At 33.9% G+C, this 17,210-nt stretch overlaps 1 protein-coding gene across 19 annotated transcripts in view; it reads right to left on the reverse strand.

Annotated features, from left to right (window-relative positions):
• Positions 1-9,325: 9,325 nt before the first annotated feature.
• Positions 9,326-17,210, reverse strand: part of LOC127855900 (mucin-2-like) — a 31,292-nt gene continuing 23,407 nt past the window's right edge. For all 19 annotated transcript variants that reach the window (XM_052391799.1, XM_052391806.1, XM_052391808.1 and 16 more), the window contains 6 exons: positions 16,411-16,566; positions 15,069-15,265; positions 13,605-13,703; positions 12,428-12,637; positions 10,216-10,372; positions 9,326-9,892 (listed from right to left, as the gene is read on the reverse strand). In XM_052391799.1, the coding sequence (XP_052247759.1) occupies positions 10,232-10,372; positions 12,428-12,637; positions 13,605-13,703; positions 15,069-15,265; positions 16,411-16,566 (803 nt within the window). In that variant the 3' untranslated portion in view covers positions 9,326-9,892; positions 10,216-10,231. The remainder of the gene's footprint in view (positions 9,893-10,215; positions 10,373-12,427; positions 12,638-13,604; positions 13,704-15,068; positions 15,266-16,410; positions 16,567-17,210) is intronic.

A 17,210-nucleotide genomic window follows, 5' to 3' on the forward strand; every position in this document is an offset into this window, starting at 1 on the left:
AGCTGGAACATTAGTTAGGAAGTATGTAATCTTCAAAAGACACGCACAAGTTTTATAATTAAAAAAAATACGAACATCTTATTTAGGCAATGGTGCTCAATATTAAACAGAAAACTGCCTTAAAAACTTACATTACATCATACATCGGTACTGTAACTACATAACAGCAATATGTGTATTCTTGTATAAGCCTGGGTTGTAAATGCCTCTTTTCAACAATTTTTTGTCTGGTAGGTTGTTGTATTTCTATATATTCTGTTCCGCCTTGAAAATTCACATTAAAAATGCGAGTGTAAACAAGACATTCAAATGAATGAAACGCTACCTTGATTCCTTGCATCTGAACACCTTTGTGATGTCCCAGCACCACCCTACAGTTACTTCCTCTTTCTGTTTGTAAGTGTCGCAGTTGTATGCCACATCGACTGTACAGCCATCCACATACCTATAAAGGCAAACTATATGCTTAAAATTAAGTTTTTTGGGGGAACAAAAATCTGACCAAAATTTCCCCCAAAACAAGCAAAAAAACTTTTCCAATAAACTTAATAATGCGTTAACTGAGTTTATTATACAGCAATTTATTTTCTCAACACTTTATCATATGAATTTAAGAAAGCAGTTAAACATGCTCTTATAAACAATTGGTATACCGCTATCTATTATAATCATATTAATAATATTAAAATTGTTCCTATTTCATGGTCTATCGCGCTTTTTTTCTCAATCAAAAAGGCACGTGCTGTAAAATGTAAAGCGAATAAAATCATTGAATAATGCAAGTTCAAAACGATGTAACGCGCAATTCTATGTAGGACTGCACTGTAATAAAGTATTATCCGATTCATGAATAGATGCCAAGTTTCAGCCTCGTATGTCAAGTTATTACAAAGATTCAAATGGGATATTATATTTCACACAACGAATAAAATACCGGTTGCTGACGTGTGCCATCTATAGAAATGTTTAAATTGTTGAAGAAACAGTACAATGCAGCAGCTATTCAAAATCCCAGTTCCTCCTTCTTGTAAATAGATAATAGTTTTGCAATCATATTGCAATTTCATCAGAAGTAAGTTCTTTGATTTTTAAATCATATTGACCGTCTTGAACATAAACGTAGGACAATAACTAATACATATCCGTCATTACCCCAGTAAACGTGAATACGAACTCGGAATGTGCGACCGAAATATACCTGCGCATCGAAACATTTTCACCCGATAATGACCCAATACAAACATAACATGCATTTCTTACGTGAATACGCAACTGACAGTAATTTCCCATGCAAAGTCATATACAAATATAACATACCCATACGTAACCGCTCGAGCGTAAATTAGGCAGAACAGCATTTGTAGACGACATGATCGGAGGTAGAAGAATAAGAAGAAAAAGAAGAAAAAAAAGAAGACATTAACGATCAATTTCAAAAGAAGAAAAAAGGAAAATACATACAAGTGCATTCAAAAAGTACTAGAAGAAGAAACAGAACAAGAAGAAATAAAATAATAATAATGATAAGGAGAAATGCTTAATTTCAGTATAAATAACACTACTTACCACACGTGAACAAAAACCATCACAATAACTGACACAGTATGCATCTTAGCAATTAAGTGAAATAGCTATTTAATCAAAAAGGGAACAAATGTGAATGCGTTATATTTAATAGTTTTCGACAATTGATTAGTGGCCAGTCAAGGCAACGAGCTAAATGCAGTTATAGTTTGGAAATTCTCATGAAATCCCCAACAGTTCATGTCTATATTTACAGTTTTTGGGTTTCCACTCTGGAGGAAAGCCATATCGTCTGCATTGCATTGCACATTGATAGTTTGCATACAATGGCACGCATCGTATGCTGGATTAAGTGAGATATTGATTTGAATTAAAATCGATATTCCACCAAATCCAACTAATTTTCTTTTTATTGTATGCTTTTTTTAGCGTTTAGGCCAGATTTTTTTAATAAAATGATTTTCGGACCCGCCGACTCTAGTTTTTATGAAACAAATATTTAAAAAATGAATCTCGATTTTTTTTTCGGATGCCAAACGGTGGCTTTTAAACACGAAACGGGTGCCGGGTTTTAGAAAAAGTTCAAATGAGTTATAAATCCTCATAATAAATCCAAGCTTAATTACCCGCATTAATACGTGAACATCCTACAAGTTCTTGAATTTACCAAACGCTACGCCATCATTGTTTGTTCAAGTACGCTACAACGCTTTCACCAGCAAAGTCTGCTAATTGCCCAATGATTATGCAACCGTCAAATGAAATCCCGAATGAAGTCGATTTGTAAGTATTTTTTTAATTATTTTTTTACGATTCTATAAAATTGATAGTATTAAAATGACTCAAAATTCTTATGAAAGCAATAAGAAAAGAACGATTTTAATTTAACAGGTTGCCGATATGCGAAACCCATTTACACCTATCAACTTTTAACTTCAATACTTTACGCACAAATATGTTAAAGAATAAAATTGTATGTGTTGTTTAATGCAGTTGTATTGAAGAATTTGTACATATAATACGGTTTTTTTCGTTATTTTCAATGGGTACAAAACTTCGGTTTTGTTCCGGACTGGTTCGTACCAAAAGTTCAACAATCGCAAAATCAACAGTTTTTAAAACGATTTCAAACCATGAATTTCCAAATAAAATTAATTGATTATTTGAAAAAAATGTATTTGTTTCAGGTTAAAACTATGTATTTGTATCCAAAATGAAATATCCTGCTCCAACAAGTCAGGCTCTTGGCATCCGTTGTGAAGATGTAAGAAAAAGAACATTGCAAAAACTTGACTCTTTGAACAATGTCTTAGTGATGAAAATAAACGAATTTTGCAAGAAAGAAAAGCATGAGTGTTTGTATGGCCTATCAGAGAAGATACACAGACTGTAGAGAGAAACTTCATTCTCGATGTTTGCGACCTGCCAGAGTGCATTACCTCAGGACGCCAGTGTTTGTTTTCCAAATTATGAACATTATGATATATTGTTCAATCTCTAGAAGATATTGTTCTTTTAAACAACGAATGTATTGCAAGTAACATTACTGTTCTTTAATGCATTTTAGAGCAAAAGCGTTTTATTATGTTGTTCTTTTGTCTGCGGTATTGATTTTTACTGCACAATAAACTATTAAATGTTTCTTTTAAACCTCAATAGCTTATTGTTGTTTGTTGAGATAAAGTATTTTTAATGCAAAAAATGAATTCCTTGTGGAAAAAAATACATAGAGATGACAAGTTTCAACCAGATGAGACAATTAAAACAAACAAAAATAAATTCAAATAATAGCACAAAAAGTCCCTCGCACGAAGTCCGCAAAACGCACAGGTACTATGACCAAATACTAAGCAAAAAAAAAAAATTCACCAAAAAGTTAATTTTGGACAAGTGAAAAAAATGCATAACTTTTGAACCAGTTCAGATATTTTTAAAATTCAAACTAATTTAACAACTGGAAATCAAGACCAACAGTCTTATTATGATTATTTAGTAAATCAACATTTTTGAAAAAAAAATGACTGCGGTTGCTTAGCAAAAAGAACTTCATACCATAACATTTTTAAAATTAGTGCATATTTGGTCACCCATCTTTTTTTCCTCCTCCTACCCGACACTTTTAGAAAAAAAATCCGAAAATCATTTTATTAAAAAATACTGGATTATATGTTAAAGTCAAGTAATTTATTTGCCCAAAATAAGAGCTTACAGGCTGTTTCCCAACTGCAAAAAGTTAAAATGCTGTTTCCCAATTGCAAAAAGTAACATTTTTCCCAAATAATCAGACCAAAATTTCCCTCAAATTATGCCAAACTTTTCCAATAAACTCAAAAATTGGTTTACTGAGTTTATTATACAGCAATTTATTTTCTCAACACTTTATCATATAAATTTAAGAAAGCAGTTAAACATGCACTTTTAAACAATTGGTATACCGCTATCTATAATCATATTAATGATATTAAAAAATGTCCGATTTCATGGTCTATCGCGCTTTTTTCCCAATCAAAAGGCACCTGCTGTAAAATGTAAAGCGAATAAAATCACTGAAAAATGCAAGTTCAAAACGATATTACTCGCAATTGTATGTAGGGCAGCGCTGTTATAAAGTATTATCCGATTCATGAATAGATGCCAAGTTTCAGCCTCGTATGTCAAGTAATTACAAAGATTCCAATTGGATATTATTTTTCACACAACGAATAAATTACCGGATGCTGACGTGTGCCATCTATAGAAATAAGTTAATTGATGAAGAAACAGTACAATACAGCAGCTATTCAAAATCCCATTTCCTCCTTTTTGTCAACAGATACTAGTTTTGCAATTGATATAAAACTTCATGAGAAGTAAGTTCTTTGATTCTTAAATCATATTGACTGTCTTGAACAATACACTGAAACTGTACGAATGCAACTCGAGTGCACATAGAGAAAACAGGCGTGCAATTAACAGAGAGACAGACATATCATAAAGTGCTTAAATAAATACACCCGATAATGACCCAATACAAACATAAAATACATTTGTTACGTGAATACGCAACTGCCAGGAATTAATCACGCAAAGTATCACATACCCATCCGAAGCCGCTCGAGCGTGAGTTAGGCAGAACAGCATTTGTAGACGACATGATATGTAGACGGTAGAAGAATAAGAAGAAAAAGAAGAAGAAAAAAGAAGAAGAAACTGAAGATCAATTTTAAAAGAAGAAAAAAAGAAAAAGACATACAAGGATATTCAAAAAGTAATAGAAGAAGAAAAAGAACAAGAAGAAATAAACTAATAATAATGATAAGGAGAAATGCTCAATTACAGTATAAATAAAACTACTTACCACACGTGAACAAAAACCATCACAATAACTGACACAGTATGCATCTTAGCAATTAAGTGAAATAGCTATTTAATCAAAAAGGGAACAAATGTGAATGCGTAATATGTAATAGTATTCGACAACTGATTACGTGGCTAGTCCGTGCTACGAGCTAAATCCAGGTATATTTTGGAAATTCTCGTGAAATCTCCAACAGCTCATGGCTATATTTACGGTGTTTGGGTTTCCACTCTGGAGGAAAGCCAGATCGTCTGCATCGCATTGACCATTGATCGATTGCATACAATTACACGCGTCTTTTCTTGTGCATATCCTTGTACATTTATTATCGTTGTGGGATTGAATAACTCACGCTGGTAATGCGGATACTTTGATAACAGATGGCACTAAGATAACAGAGAACAACAAAAGCCACGCGCGAGAGGTAAGTTCCTCTGTTTTTTAAAGTTATATAATAAAGATTAGTTTTTTAGACAAGGCACATGGTTGAGTTTATAAATGGTAAAACATTTTGTATTGGGAATAAAAAAAATCCACGGAAGAACGGTAGATTTTCCCCCAAAGGTATATAGTTCGGTCGGAAAACAGCATGAACTGGATGAACAGTAAATATTTCAATAAAATAAAACTACTTATACATATTGCACGAAATTGTTTGATATTCCAGCATATAGAATAATCACTGTGCTTCAAATACTGAAATTTTTATAGTATTCAATGAAATATAAACGAAGTTAAGGCATGTTTTAATATGTAGTATTCATGAAGTTGCAGACATTTTAATTCCCGATAAAGGACACTTCGGATAACAGAGACTTGCAATACATTGCGCACTCTGATAACTGAGTTGTGTCTTCTACCTGCAATGCATGTATGTATAGTATGGCTATTCTTACTAAACTCTTTGAAGTACGAATCAATGTGCATAGTTAAGCGCGACACATTGGGAATCTATGCATAACTTAATTACAAACACTTGAAATATAACTAATGGCGTTGTTCGATTTAAAAAATCACATTACAATTAACTAAAACTATTTATATTATAATTTTTTACATTAGATTAAAATGCATATTTCTGAAGAAATATACTTCAAGAGACGACCGGAAACAATTGTCCACAAAATGAACACGTTTTTTAGTGGTAACTTGATATTCAGAGAGATGAAAATACAACGGATCATGTGGATCAACACGATCGTATTTTAGTTTACTTATAGCAGCGCTCTAAATAACGTGAGCGAAGGGGTCTTTAAAGGGCAAATACACCTTAAGTTTGTTCTTCATAATGCCTTTTGTCGTTCATGACATGCTATCTAATATATAAGTAAATGACATTAGAACCTTTATTATGACATAATTATACGTGCTTTAGATCAACCGTTTCGCAACAAGGAACGTTAGTTTAAATTGTTTAAGCTTGTGTACTATGTAAAGATCGGCGGTTGGGTGACTCGAAAACTTTGAAATATATGGTCATAAAGACGGTGCTCATCAGACAGATCGAATTAGTTTCACATTTATTTTTCACATTTATACAAAATCATAAAATATTCCAAAGGGGAAAAAAATGTTCCCGTAATTCGTTTGTAATTAACTTCAGTACATATATTTTTATGCATCTCCTGCTTACTATAACAGTATTCCACAGCGAATTCTATATCTCTGATTCACTAAAAGAGTGTTTTATATCTGGTAAAAAGTGTCGACTAATCAGGAATAGAAGTGCCATTGTCATTGAGATGATCGGTTGAAGAAGTGTCCATGAAAATGCGGCATCCGACCCTTTAAACATTTAAATTTTCTCAAATACGTTAGCAAACTACAATGCAACATGTTGTAACATTTATGGATATATTGAACTCTTATTTCGAAAAGTCAGCACATTCTTGGTTTATTTCCAAGTATTTTTATTTTGTTGAAATATGTACTGATCCTTAAATTCATGCTGATCATCGATGGAATTGTATTGTTTTGTTTATATAATCCACCGTTTTTCTGCGAATTGCTGTCTCTGCTATACAAAGTGCTAAACCATCAATCTACCAAACAATGTCCTGTGTCTAAAAACCGAATGAACAGAACATAAATGTAAAAAAGCTGAAGAACTCTCCACTCGCGCGTGGCTTTTTTGTTCTCTGTTATCGAAGTGCCATCTGTTATCAAAGTATCCGCATACCTGGCATTTGACTGGATATACAGATTTTTGAAGGAGATACATCTCCAATGATGCGGACATCAAGAATATCTCGCGCACAGAGTTGAAGGTTCGGTCATTGGAGAGGCAAGAAGGGTAGAGTGTAGACGTAATTGAAATCGTTTGATTTATTTTATGCTCTGTTTGTTTAAAGGTTAATATTATGTGTTATGTGTTTCAGTGAGTTTTATGAGAGCAGACGGATGACTTGAGATAGTATGGGGCATTGGTTCCGGACATTAACGAGTATAGGTGTTATACTCTATTTATCTTAGTTCTGTGTATGATGACTCTTGTTTGCCATTCATAATTTATGGCGTTTTTTTGGAACCAGTGTTAGTGCGTGTGTTAAAAGAAATAAAATACCCTGCTTGTCATGACACTAAAAAACGTGTTTGTTTTTATTCAAAGTGGTTAGATGATAATAATTTACGTTTGTCATTAAATGTCATGGACTATAAAAACATAAAGATACATATGCGTATGGATATTGCTTGCTCGTAATATGTTTCAGTTCAAATCATCGCGATTTGCCCTAAAACAGGTTTGAGTGTTCTGCATAAGTGCATGGCTTGCATGAAATACAATGAACATCAATCGTTATTAACTTTATAATATCATCTCGTTTATTAAAGCTTGATTGACCAGAGGAATTTCGCTAGAATAATTCGAGTATTGTAATATATATAATTATATATTTTGTTATTTTGTTATTTTGTTCCTTAGTTTGTATATTAGAAAAAAGATAAGGCCGGTATATCTTACTAATTTCGGCAGATCTTCAGTTTGTTTAATGTTATCTTACTTTTAATTAATGTTCATATCATGTTGTACCGAACGTCATCCAAATTCATCAATGGAGGATATACCTTACCCTATATTATAACTTATTTTAACATATTAACTTAGCTGTGGCTGTTCTTGTTTTTATGATTTTGTTTGAAAGTAATCACTGGTTAGCTTGTTCCTATGATAATAATTTTGAACGCACCATTTAAAAGGCAAAAACATCGAAAATTACGAAACCCAAATCTCGCCATCGTTTGATTATTTGGGGTAACACATAGCGTCTTCAATATTATCATAGAGATACATGTTATAAATACCAAATGCAAAACACGTGTAAATATAGATTACAAAATAATAACGTACAATTTTTTCAAGTTAAAAGGTGAGGGAATATTCACTATTGAAAAAATACCATCAACAAAGTGCTTTTTGTTGTTGTTTTTTGTGTGTAAAAAAATGACAAAATTCGAGCGGCAACTAACCAGCCGATAGAGGCTGCTCAAATTTTGTCAAAATATGGTGCATATTGTAAGTAAAAAAAGGTACATTTCGTACAAATTTTCTGACCAAGTTTCGTTAAGATTGGACAATAAATGTGGGCTCTAGAGTATTAACAAGGTTTTACTGTAGCCATAAAAGGAAAAATGCCCCATCCCCTAGCGGCCATATTTTTCATTCAACCTCGACCATTTTCGAACTCGTCCAAGATATCATTTGGACTAATCTTCTGACCAAGTTTCATGAAGATCGGAAAAATGTAGGCTCTAGAGTGTTAACAATGTTTAACTATAACCATATAGGGAAAAAATGCCCCGCCCCTGGTGGCAATGTTTTTCAACAAACCGAAACAATTTTTGAACACGTCCAAGATATCATTTGTACAAATCTTTTGACCAAGTTTCATGAAGACCGGACAATAAATGTGGCATCTAGAGTGTTAACAAGTCAAATATTGACGACGCACGATTCATATCGCACAACGGACAAAAAGTGATCACAAAAGCTCACCTTTGAGCACGTTTTACTCAGATGAGCAAAAAATCGCCTAAGGGAGACCTTTCTTACAGACAGCGCGAGTCATAACAAAAGTTTCTTCTGACATCGAATCTATATGACAACATATACATTCCGCTTTTGATGAAAACTGACGTCTTTTAGGCCAAACGCTTACTAAACTCTAAAGAAAAATGATGTGCGCAATGCAGACATTGTAAATTGTATCCAATTAATCATAAAGATGTTCAGGAAAATCCCGTGTGAATTTAGTTTTTTATGATTCGACTTGTTGTAGATTTGCCTCCCTTGATTGGTTTTGGCGGGAAACTCGGACCAAAAGCGCTCGTACATATTGATGCATCATTGTGATAATAATTATTTCATTTTACGTGTATACCGCCTTTAAAAGGATGTAAAATTTATTGTGAAATACATTCCAATGTGTTTCAACATACCTAAAACATAACGCATAACACCAAAAAAACTTTGCAATAGAGTTTATTTATCAGAAATAAAGAGTTTATAGTAAAACAGACATAATATACTCAGGTATTAACTATAGATAAAATTTAACGATAAACATAATAAGAGAACAATAAAATGGATAACGTGTAATAAAACCAGTAAAGTAAAAATATGTGTTTAACTTTCATAAAACATCACAGTAATTTTTAAATTTTCAAAATTATATTTAGAACATGACCGTTATAAGGCTAAAACGATTATACAGTTGACAAAATGCTGCATACAAAATTGCCATTATATAGAAATAATTAAGATAAATTATGTTTATATTTAACATAACATTCAGTTGTAGCTTTATCAAATTGTAGTAAATGTAGCAAAATGTATGTTAATAATAATTATTATTCACTAACAAGTACAATACAAATGAATATGTGTATTATTACATTATTTAATGTTTTTCGTAAAGTATATATATGTAAATGTCACTTATAAAGAGGACAGTAATTTCTTTTCACAAAGTACAATATGTCTTAGACACACGTTTTCGAATTCATAACATCTCGAGCAGGTCGTCTTCTTTTCTGAAATACAAAACACACGAATGATTGCGAACCATGGGTATACACCCAAGATGCTATTTTACGAGCAATAACAAACAACAATATCTCCTTTACAAAAGCATTAAATACAATTTTCCGATTAAAGACACAAAATAGATTAAAAGAAACGAACATGATATGCCACTAAAAAGCTCATAGGGATTTTTCCTTTTTTCCATAAAATATCAGGGTCAAGTTTTTGGCAATAAAATGTAGTTTTCCTTAAAAACCTTTTTCTGTTATGTATATTGGCTCATTTACGATCTGCTTGCCCCAAAAAAGTGTTTTGTCTGTTTTTGCTTTACCTTTTCCCCAATTTCTCTATTCGCACGTGTTGCACTTGCAGGCGGTGATAAGGGGCAGGTAGCCAACCACCTCCTCTATACTGCCATTGCTGTCACACTGCAGAATAACATCGCGCGTTCCAGTCGTTGTGCCCTTACAGCATTTGCAGTCATCAACCTGAAGTGATGCAGCTATTTAAATTGATTTTAGCTTCATTGCACTAACAGCCTGCTATTGAGACACAAGGCATTATGAAATACTTAAGCCGTTTCTTGGAAAAAAAACAATTACTCGGTCTTGATAAAAATCCTAGACATATCATAATATTCCTTTGGAATTTTGATCATATATTAATATTTCTTTGGGAATCCGACCATATCTTTATATTCCTGTATACCGGTTAAGTAATTGGAGCATAAAAGGCTAAATTCAGTGCTTTGTAGTGGATCTCTTTAATATGCGTAAGTCCGATCCTTTTTAATATAAATCTGTTGAAGGATCCCTTTGACATAATATCTTTGATCCCAACGTTACAATAGACATATACAATTATGATTATTATGTAATGACATAAATTACTCAAATGAAATGGTGAACATGAATATCACACGTTGATCCGTATGAAACGATACCTATCATTCCAATGAAATAAAAAAAAATTTATAAAATGATCGAAAGTAATGATATATTTAATCCCAATTACGTCTATAAACAATTTGATCTTAAGTTATGATATCTATAATCACTGGAAAATGATTATGAATTTATGTATAAACATAATAAGAAAGTAATCATATATTTAATCCCAATTACGTCTATAAACAATTTGATCTTAAGTTATGATATCTATAATCACTGAAAAATGATTATGAATTTATGTATAAACATAATAAGAAAGTAATGCTATACTTAATCGCAAGTACGTGTATAAACAATTTGATCCTTACGTTATGATCTCTATAATCACATGGAAATGATTAGCATGCAGACAAAGTATTATCCCGTGATCATGATACCGTTTCTTTTTTAACAATTACATCACTATGGTAAGACATATAGAAACTACACAACGCCAATAGACGGCCAATATTTTGTAACTCAAGGGTAGTAATAAAGAAATGATTCAGGAGATCATTGTCACTAAATTTGACGCTACACGTTAACAACTATTTAAGTGCAAGGGTAGATAAGGTTAATTTTTATTTTGTTTTCATAATTTAAAAGTCATACTTCAGGACTGCTTCAGGCAACTTTGCTTATTATCAAACTTTGTTTTGCTTATTACTAAGTTTGACGAAGATCGCATGCAAATGAATCTCCTAAACATAATCCGCCCGAAAATTGCCCACAGATTGTCGCAGGTTTGCACATATATGTTCCGGTTTTCAAATGGATACATGCAACATTATTTCTTAATCAATGAGACACTTCATGCCAATTTTTCACCAATTAAATTTTGTTAACACATTGCCAGTAAACATACTGCTGAATATCTCAAACTTGCTTGAAGTTTACAAAGCCCAAGACGTATCTGAACAAAGGGGCATTAAATTTAGAACGTTTGATACTCATATCATCTTGCAATAAGGGACATGCGTGAGGAAATTAAGCCCAAATCAATCAAATATTCAACAGAATTAAACAAAAATGTGTTTGAATTTGACATAAAAGGAGTGGCAATATTTGCAATTCTTGAATAATTCACCTCATGTCCTTGTAGGTCTTTGCAACAGGCGGCAACAGTTTAAAAGAAACAGGCAACATCATCACAGACAACAGTTTGCGCAGAAACACTTTGGTATAAATAATAATTCTTATTAAATTTCTAATATTACTACATTTGTTGTGTATACAAATTAGAAGAGGTAAAGAGATATGTGCGCTAATTTCAACATATCCTGAACTTAATTGAAGCAAGTTAAAGAAAAAAACAGTTCAGCTATACATGTAGTTAGAAAGTTTATGCAACCTTTCGTGCGATTCATATAAACAATACTCCTTCACTTTCTAAATAAGAGCTATTGCCCATGTTGTGTTTGTATGAATTGTGTCTTTCACAAACTTGTCAGGGCTATATTTTAGACACTATATGGGAAATCAACATTAAAATGTATACCGTGGCGGGTATTGCACCATTAGACATTGACAGCAGAGGCGCTGATTTGCTACTTTACCTCAAGAAATTTTAAAATAAGAAAGTTATATTTTCAAAGTTTCTGCATCCATCCATACCGTGGCGGGTGTTGCACCATTGGACAGGGACAACATTGGCGCTGACTTGCTGGAGCCGCAGGTGCCCGCACAGTACTGGTAGGTGACTTCGGCCTTGGACTTGCAGTTGTCGAGCACGAGGGTCTCCGTCTTGTTGTGCAGCTGACACGCTTGGATGGCACGACACTTCGGACAGCAGGGGCCGTCTTCATACGTGATCGTCTCTCCAACCTGGGAATCACAATATGAATATTTATGAATTATGCGAATACGTGGATTGCTTGATTAAGGTCGATAATTAAAGAAACACAATATTAAAGGCGGATAATAAATTAAACACAAGTTAAACTATGTTTGGGATGAAAATATGAATACTGACAAACTATTCGAATACGTGGTTTGTTTGATTCAAGGCGGATGATTAAAGAAACATAACATTTTATACAATGTTTGTTTAGTTTGATCTAACGCCGGCATTTGAGATCTATTAATCTTCACTAGACATAACAGCCAGAGATCCAAATAAAGCGCATATTTCAATGCATTTATTTTTTGGAATACGCATAGACAAACATTTGTGAGAGTCAAAACGTTTTTTTTAGGATTTTAGAAACACTCAGAATATGGATGCATATGGTTACAAACTTTTTTTAAGTGATCGTTAGCGTCATCTTTGTCTTGTGTTCTTCGTTTATTGTTTTCACTCGTATTATGTTTTTTAAGGTTTTCGTTTTCTTCAGTTTGATGCATTTTTTAAACCAAAGTTTCAGAGATCACATGGCTTAATTCTGTTTGATAGTTATTGCAATGGGAGTCTTAAATTTGCCAATGATTGTCAATAATCATTTGCATGAAAGATCAACAGGGTGAGTGACAGGGGGTGTTCAAGTCCCAATCTCAAGTCTGATGTTCTGGGCTCGTAGTCACCAACCCATTCTTATGTCGCCGTAGCATAAGTGATATGGTGCCCGCCTAGCCTAGCGACCGGCAGGTCACGGGTTCGTTCCCCACTGTCGGAGCGTTTTTTAGATCTTCCCCATAGACACCAAGTACTGGTTCTAGTCACAGGATACGGACGAAAGAGCGATTCAAAATGAGGCCAAACAAAATAATAGGTTCGTTTGGGGTCCCCTTTGAAAGAAAACAGGGTCGGTAGGTAGGGATTTAAAAAAAATCGGGTACTAGAGTGGAAGGCTACCTCACAAACTGGTAACTCCATAACTGGTTCACACATTGCCTTTCCCATAATGCACTGGCAGATGTCACAAGTTCCTGTCGGCTGCCATGTCTCGCCGTTCTGAAAAGGTGGACAATAAATGTTATCTTCACACCCCTAGAAAGACCTCTTTAACCCATTTATGCCTAGTGGAATCTCCCATCCTTCTCAATTGGATCAATTTATTTCCAAAATAAGGGATGTCTAGTCTTTTTTATTTCTACATTTAGAATATTTCTTACAGAAATTCCGTAAAGCAAACAGCGCAGACCCTGATGAGACGCCGCATCATGCGGCGTCTCATCTGGGTCTGCGCTGTTTGCAAAGGCCTTTTTTCTAGACGCTAAATGGGTTAATAACAAATCGCCGTTTAAATAAAATAGTTATTTTTGATTTAATAAGTAATTGAGATAAAAAAAAATAACTTGGTAGCATACATTGTATCAATGGATTATTGCGCTTTTCCAAAATATCGTTTTTATCTTTTGACGTACGGACATTAAACAGTTCTATAACCCGAGTCGTCAAAACACATGACGGTATAAGCATAACTAATTGTTTATAAGGAACGTTATTTTCAAGAAAACAAAATGGGCTGCGCTCTGTGTAAAAAAAAAATTCATGTGCGTAAAGTATCGTCCAAGATTAGCCTGTGCAGTCCGCACAGACTAATCACGGACGACATTTTCCGCATTAACTTGATTTTTGCTAAGAATAGACTTTCTTCAAACAAATAATATCATAAAAGCGGAAAGTTTCGTCCCTGACTAGACTATGCGAACTGCACAGGCTAATCTGGAGCGACACTTTACGCACATGCATTAAACACCTTTTTCACAGAGCACGGCCCAAAGAGATAGCTGGTAGACAGCAAGACACCATGATATTGCTTCAAACATCAGACTATCCGTGACAACCTGTCATTTAATTGAATTGGGTCTTATTTAATCGACCAAGAATGCATTGAAAAGGCAATAAATAGTGTAAGTGCTTACTGTTATGAAATGTAATTACAAGAAGAAAAACAAATGAATATGTTTGTTTCTGCGCATGTCTCAGCAACTAAATTACTACGCATTGTGCACAAACATTATCATATAAAATGTGTCACTTATTTGTATAATCTATTTGAGTCAGTTTCTATAATTTTCGCGATTTCCTTTCCAGAAGGTAAAATCTAAATTCAAGAAAGTAAATATATTAGGACCATGGAGCGTATGTTTTATGACAAAATACCCAGGGATTTCATTAATGCTTTCAGTGCTGGAACCGAACTTTGAAGGCCTTTGCAAACAGTTTGGATCCAGATGAGACGCCACTTTTGCTATTCTGATAGTATTCTTTGAAAAAAATGAAGAAAATGCTAATTTTAGAAATTCAGCAGACAACATTTTAGAAGACGACAAATTTCCCAGCATGCAAAGGGTTAATATTGAACCCACGTACCCTGTACACAACCCCGTTGATATTGCACATAAAGCAGTCGACAATATTGACACACTCCCCGTCTTTAAAGTACATATTCTCCGGGCAGACACACGCCGGAAGTAGCTTGTCGGCACAGTCGTCATTGGTTACCCTGCGGCCACATGTCTGGGAATGGCACAGTGAGTCATTTCGCCACACGAACGGAGGCTCGCAGGCTGAATTTAACAATGTAAAACTCTGTAATGTGCTTAAACCCAAGCACCTAATGCTCAGTAAGGGAATACAACAGTTGCGCCATACATAATCAAACACTGTTTGTAAGCTGGACCCAATTTCGTAAAGCCACATAAATACTCAAAATCAACGAATATTTTGTTAAATATTTCGTAAAATAAAGTTCACGAATAAAATATCAGGTTTCCTTATAGCAATATCCAAAATATCAACGCTAGATGTGGTATGGTAACATAGATTAAACGAGATACAAAATGCTCTTCTTTATTTTTTGTGTCACAATATATTCATTGTGAATTTCCCACGACGATATCCGACATTTACGAGTAAACGCGAGATTGGCTTCGGGCAGCGTCGGATGCACGACGTACATGATGTTCTCATGAGCTGCCCGAAGCAAATCTCGCGTTCGCTCGTAAATGTGGCTTTTATTTCTTACACCTTCAAGATCACCTTAAGCTTTCTTTTCTCACATCGCAATAAAGTTTGTTCACATTTCATTCTTAAATATTGAAAGCTTTGTACAAATCTTATAGATGAACTAAATAACATAAAAACAATTGTGAAGGACACCTTCAACTTAAAAATAGTGATATAAATCGATGGCATAAAGGACTTGAGCCAGTTTTGCTTAAACCAGGCTATTTTTCAGGGAAATCGGATCCTGGTGATAAATTATTTAATAAAAAAGCAATCAAACAATATATTAATGATTAATTTAATAAACTCATACTAAAATTTACAATATGTGAAAATAAGCAAAGAGTCAAACCGATGTTCCATATATTATCCATTAAGGCACTTTATAAGTACTCTAAGAAAAACTGACATTTAACATTTTCTTAGAAGCCAATACTTAAAAAAAAACATTTATTTTCAAAGTTTGCACATTAATATTTCTTTCTAAAATGGTATTGTTTATTTTGGCATAAACTTGTAAAGCAAAAACAGAAGGTCGACAAAGCAAGCATTTCTTGAGACCAAAACAGTTACAACGCAAACGTATTAAACCAGAAGGTCTAAGCAAGCCCTGTTCAAAATTGACCAATGATGGCGGTACATATTTAAATCACTCCAACATGTGTTTGAAAGCTAATATACAGAATCCATTGCTTAGTCAACTCACTACAATCCAGTTCATGGCAGCCAACCTCCTCCAATACGTCCACGCCATTACAAACTGTGGCGGAACCGGACTCAATGTTTCTCTTTCGGGTTTTGGAACCGGAACCGCAAGTGACGCTGCACTTGGACCATTCAGTCCAGTCGCTCATGATGCATTCTGAAAAGATTTGTCGGTTAACCCTTTGCATGCTGGGAAATTTGTCGTCTGCTAAAATGTCGTCTGCAGAATTTCTAAAATTAGCATTTTCTTCGATTTTTTTCAAAGAATACTATCAGAATAGCAAACAGTTTGGATCCAGATGAGACGCCACGTTCTGTGGCGTCTCATCTGGATCCAAACTGTTTGCAAAGGCCTTTAAAATTCGGCTCCAGCGCTTTAAGGGTTAAAATTCCACTGAAATAGTAATGACAAATTGATACTATTCAAAGAAATGACATGTCACCATTTGATATACGACTGAAATATCTTTTTTTGAAAAGCACTGAATATTCGCCTTTTTATATCGCACTTAAATATCTCATTTTTATCCTCAAGCCACATGACTTTATAGAAGCAAACTCTGGATGTCGTGTAAACTTTTGCTTTTCATGCCTTTACACTGCTGCTACATGTACATCGCGGACTACTTTTCCGGCCTTAAACTACCGTTTAAAATCCTAATGAAGTTAATACTTTTAGACAATTAAACTCCGTAAAATATATCAACATATTTAATGAGCAGTTTATACGGAAAGCACCACTGTGTAAACCTTTCTTTCACTCGTCGGATAAATTCAAGTACAAACAAAACACTTCAATAG

The sequence above is a fragment of the Dreissena polymorpha genome, chromosome 13, assembly GCF_020536995.1.
Source record: "Dreissena polymorpha isolate Duluth1 chromosome 13, UMN_Dpol_1.0, whole genome shotgun sequence".
NCBI lineage: Eukaryota > Metazoa > Mollusca > Bivalvia > Myida > Dreissenidae > Dreissena > Dreissena polymorpha.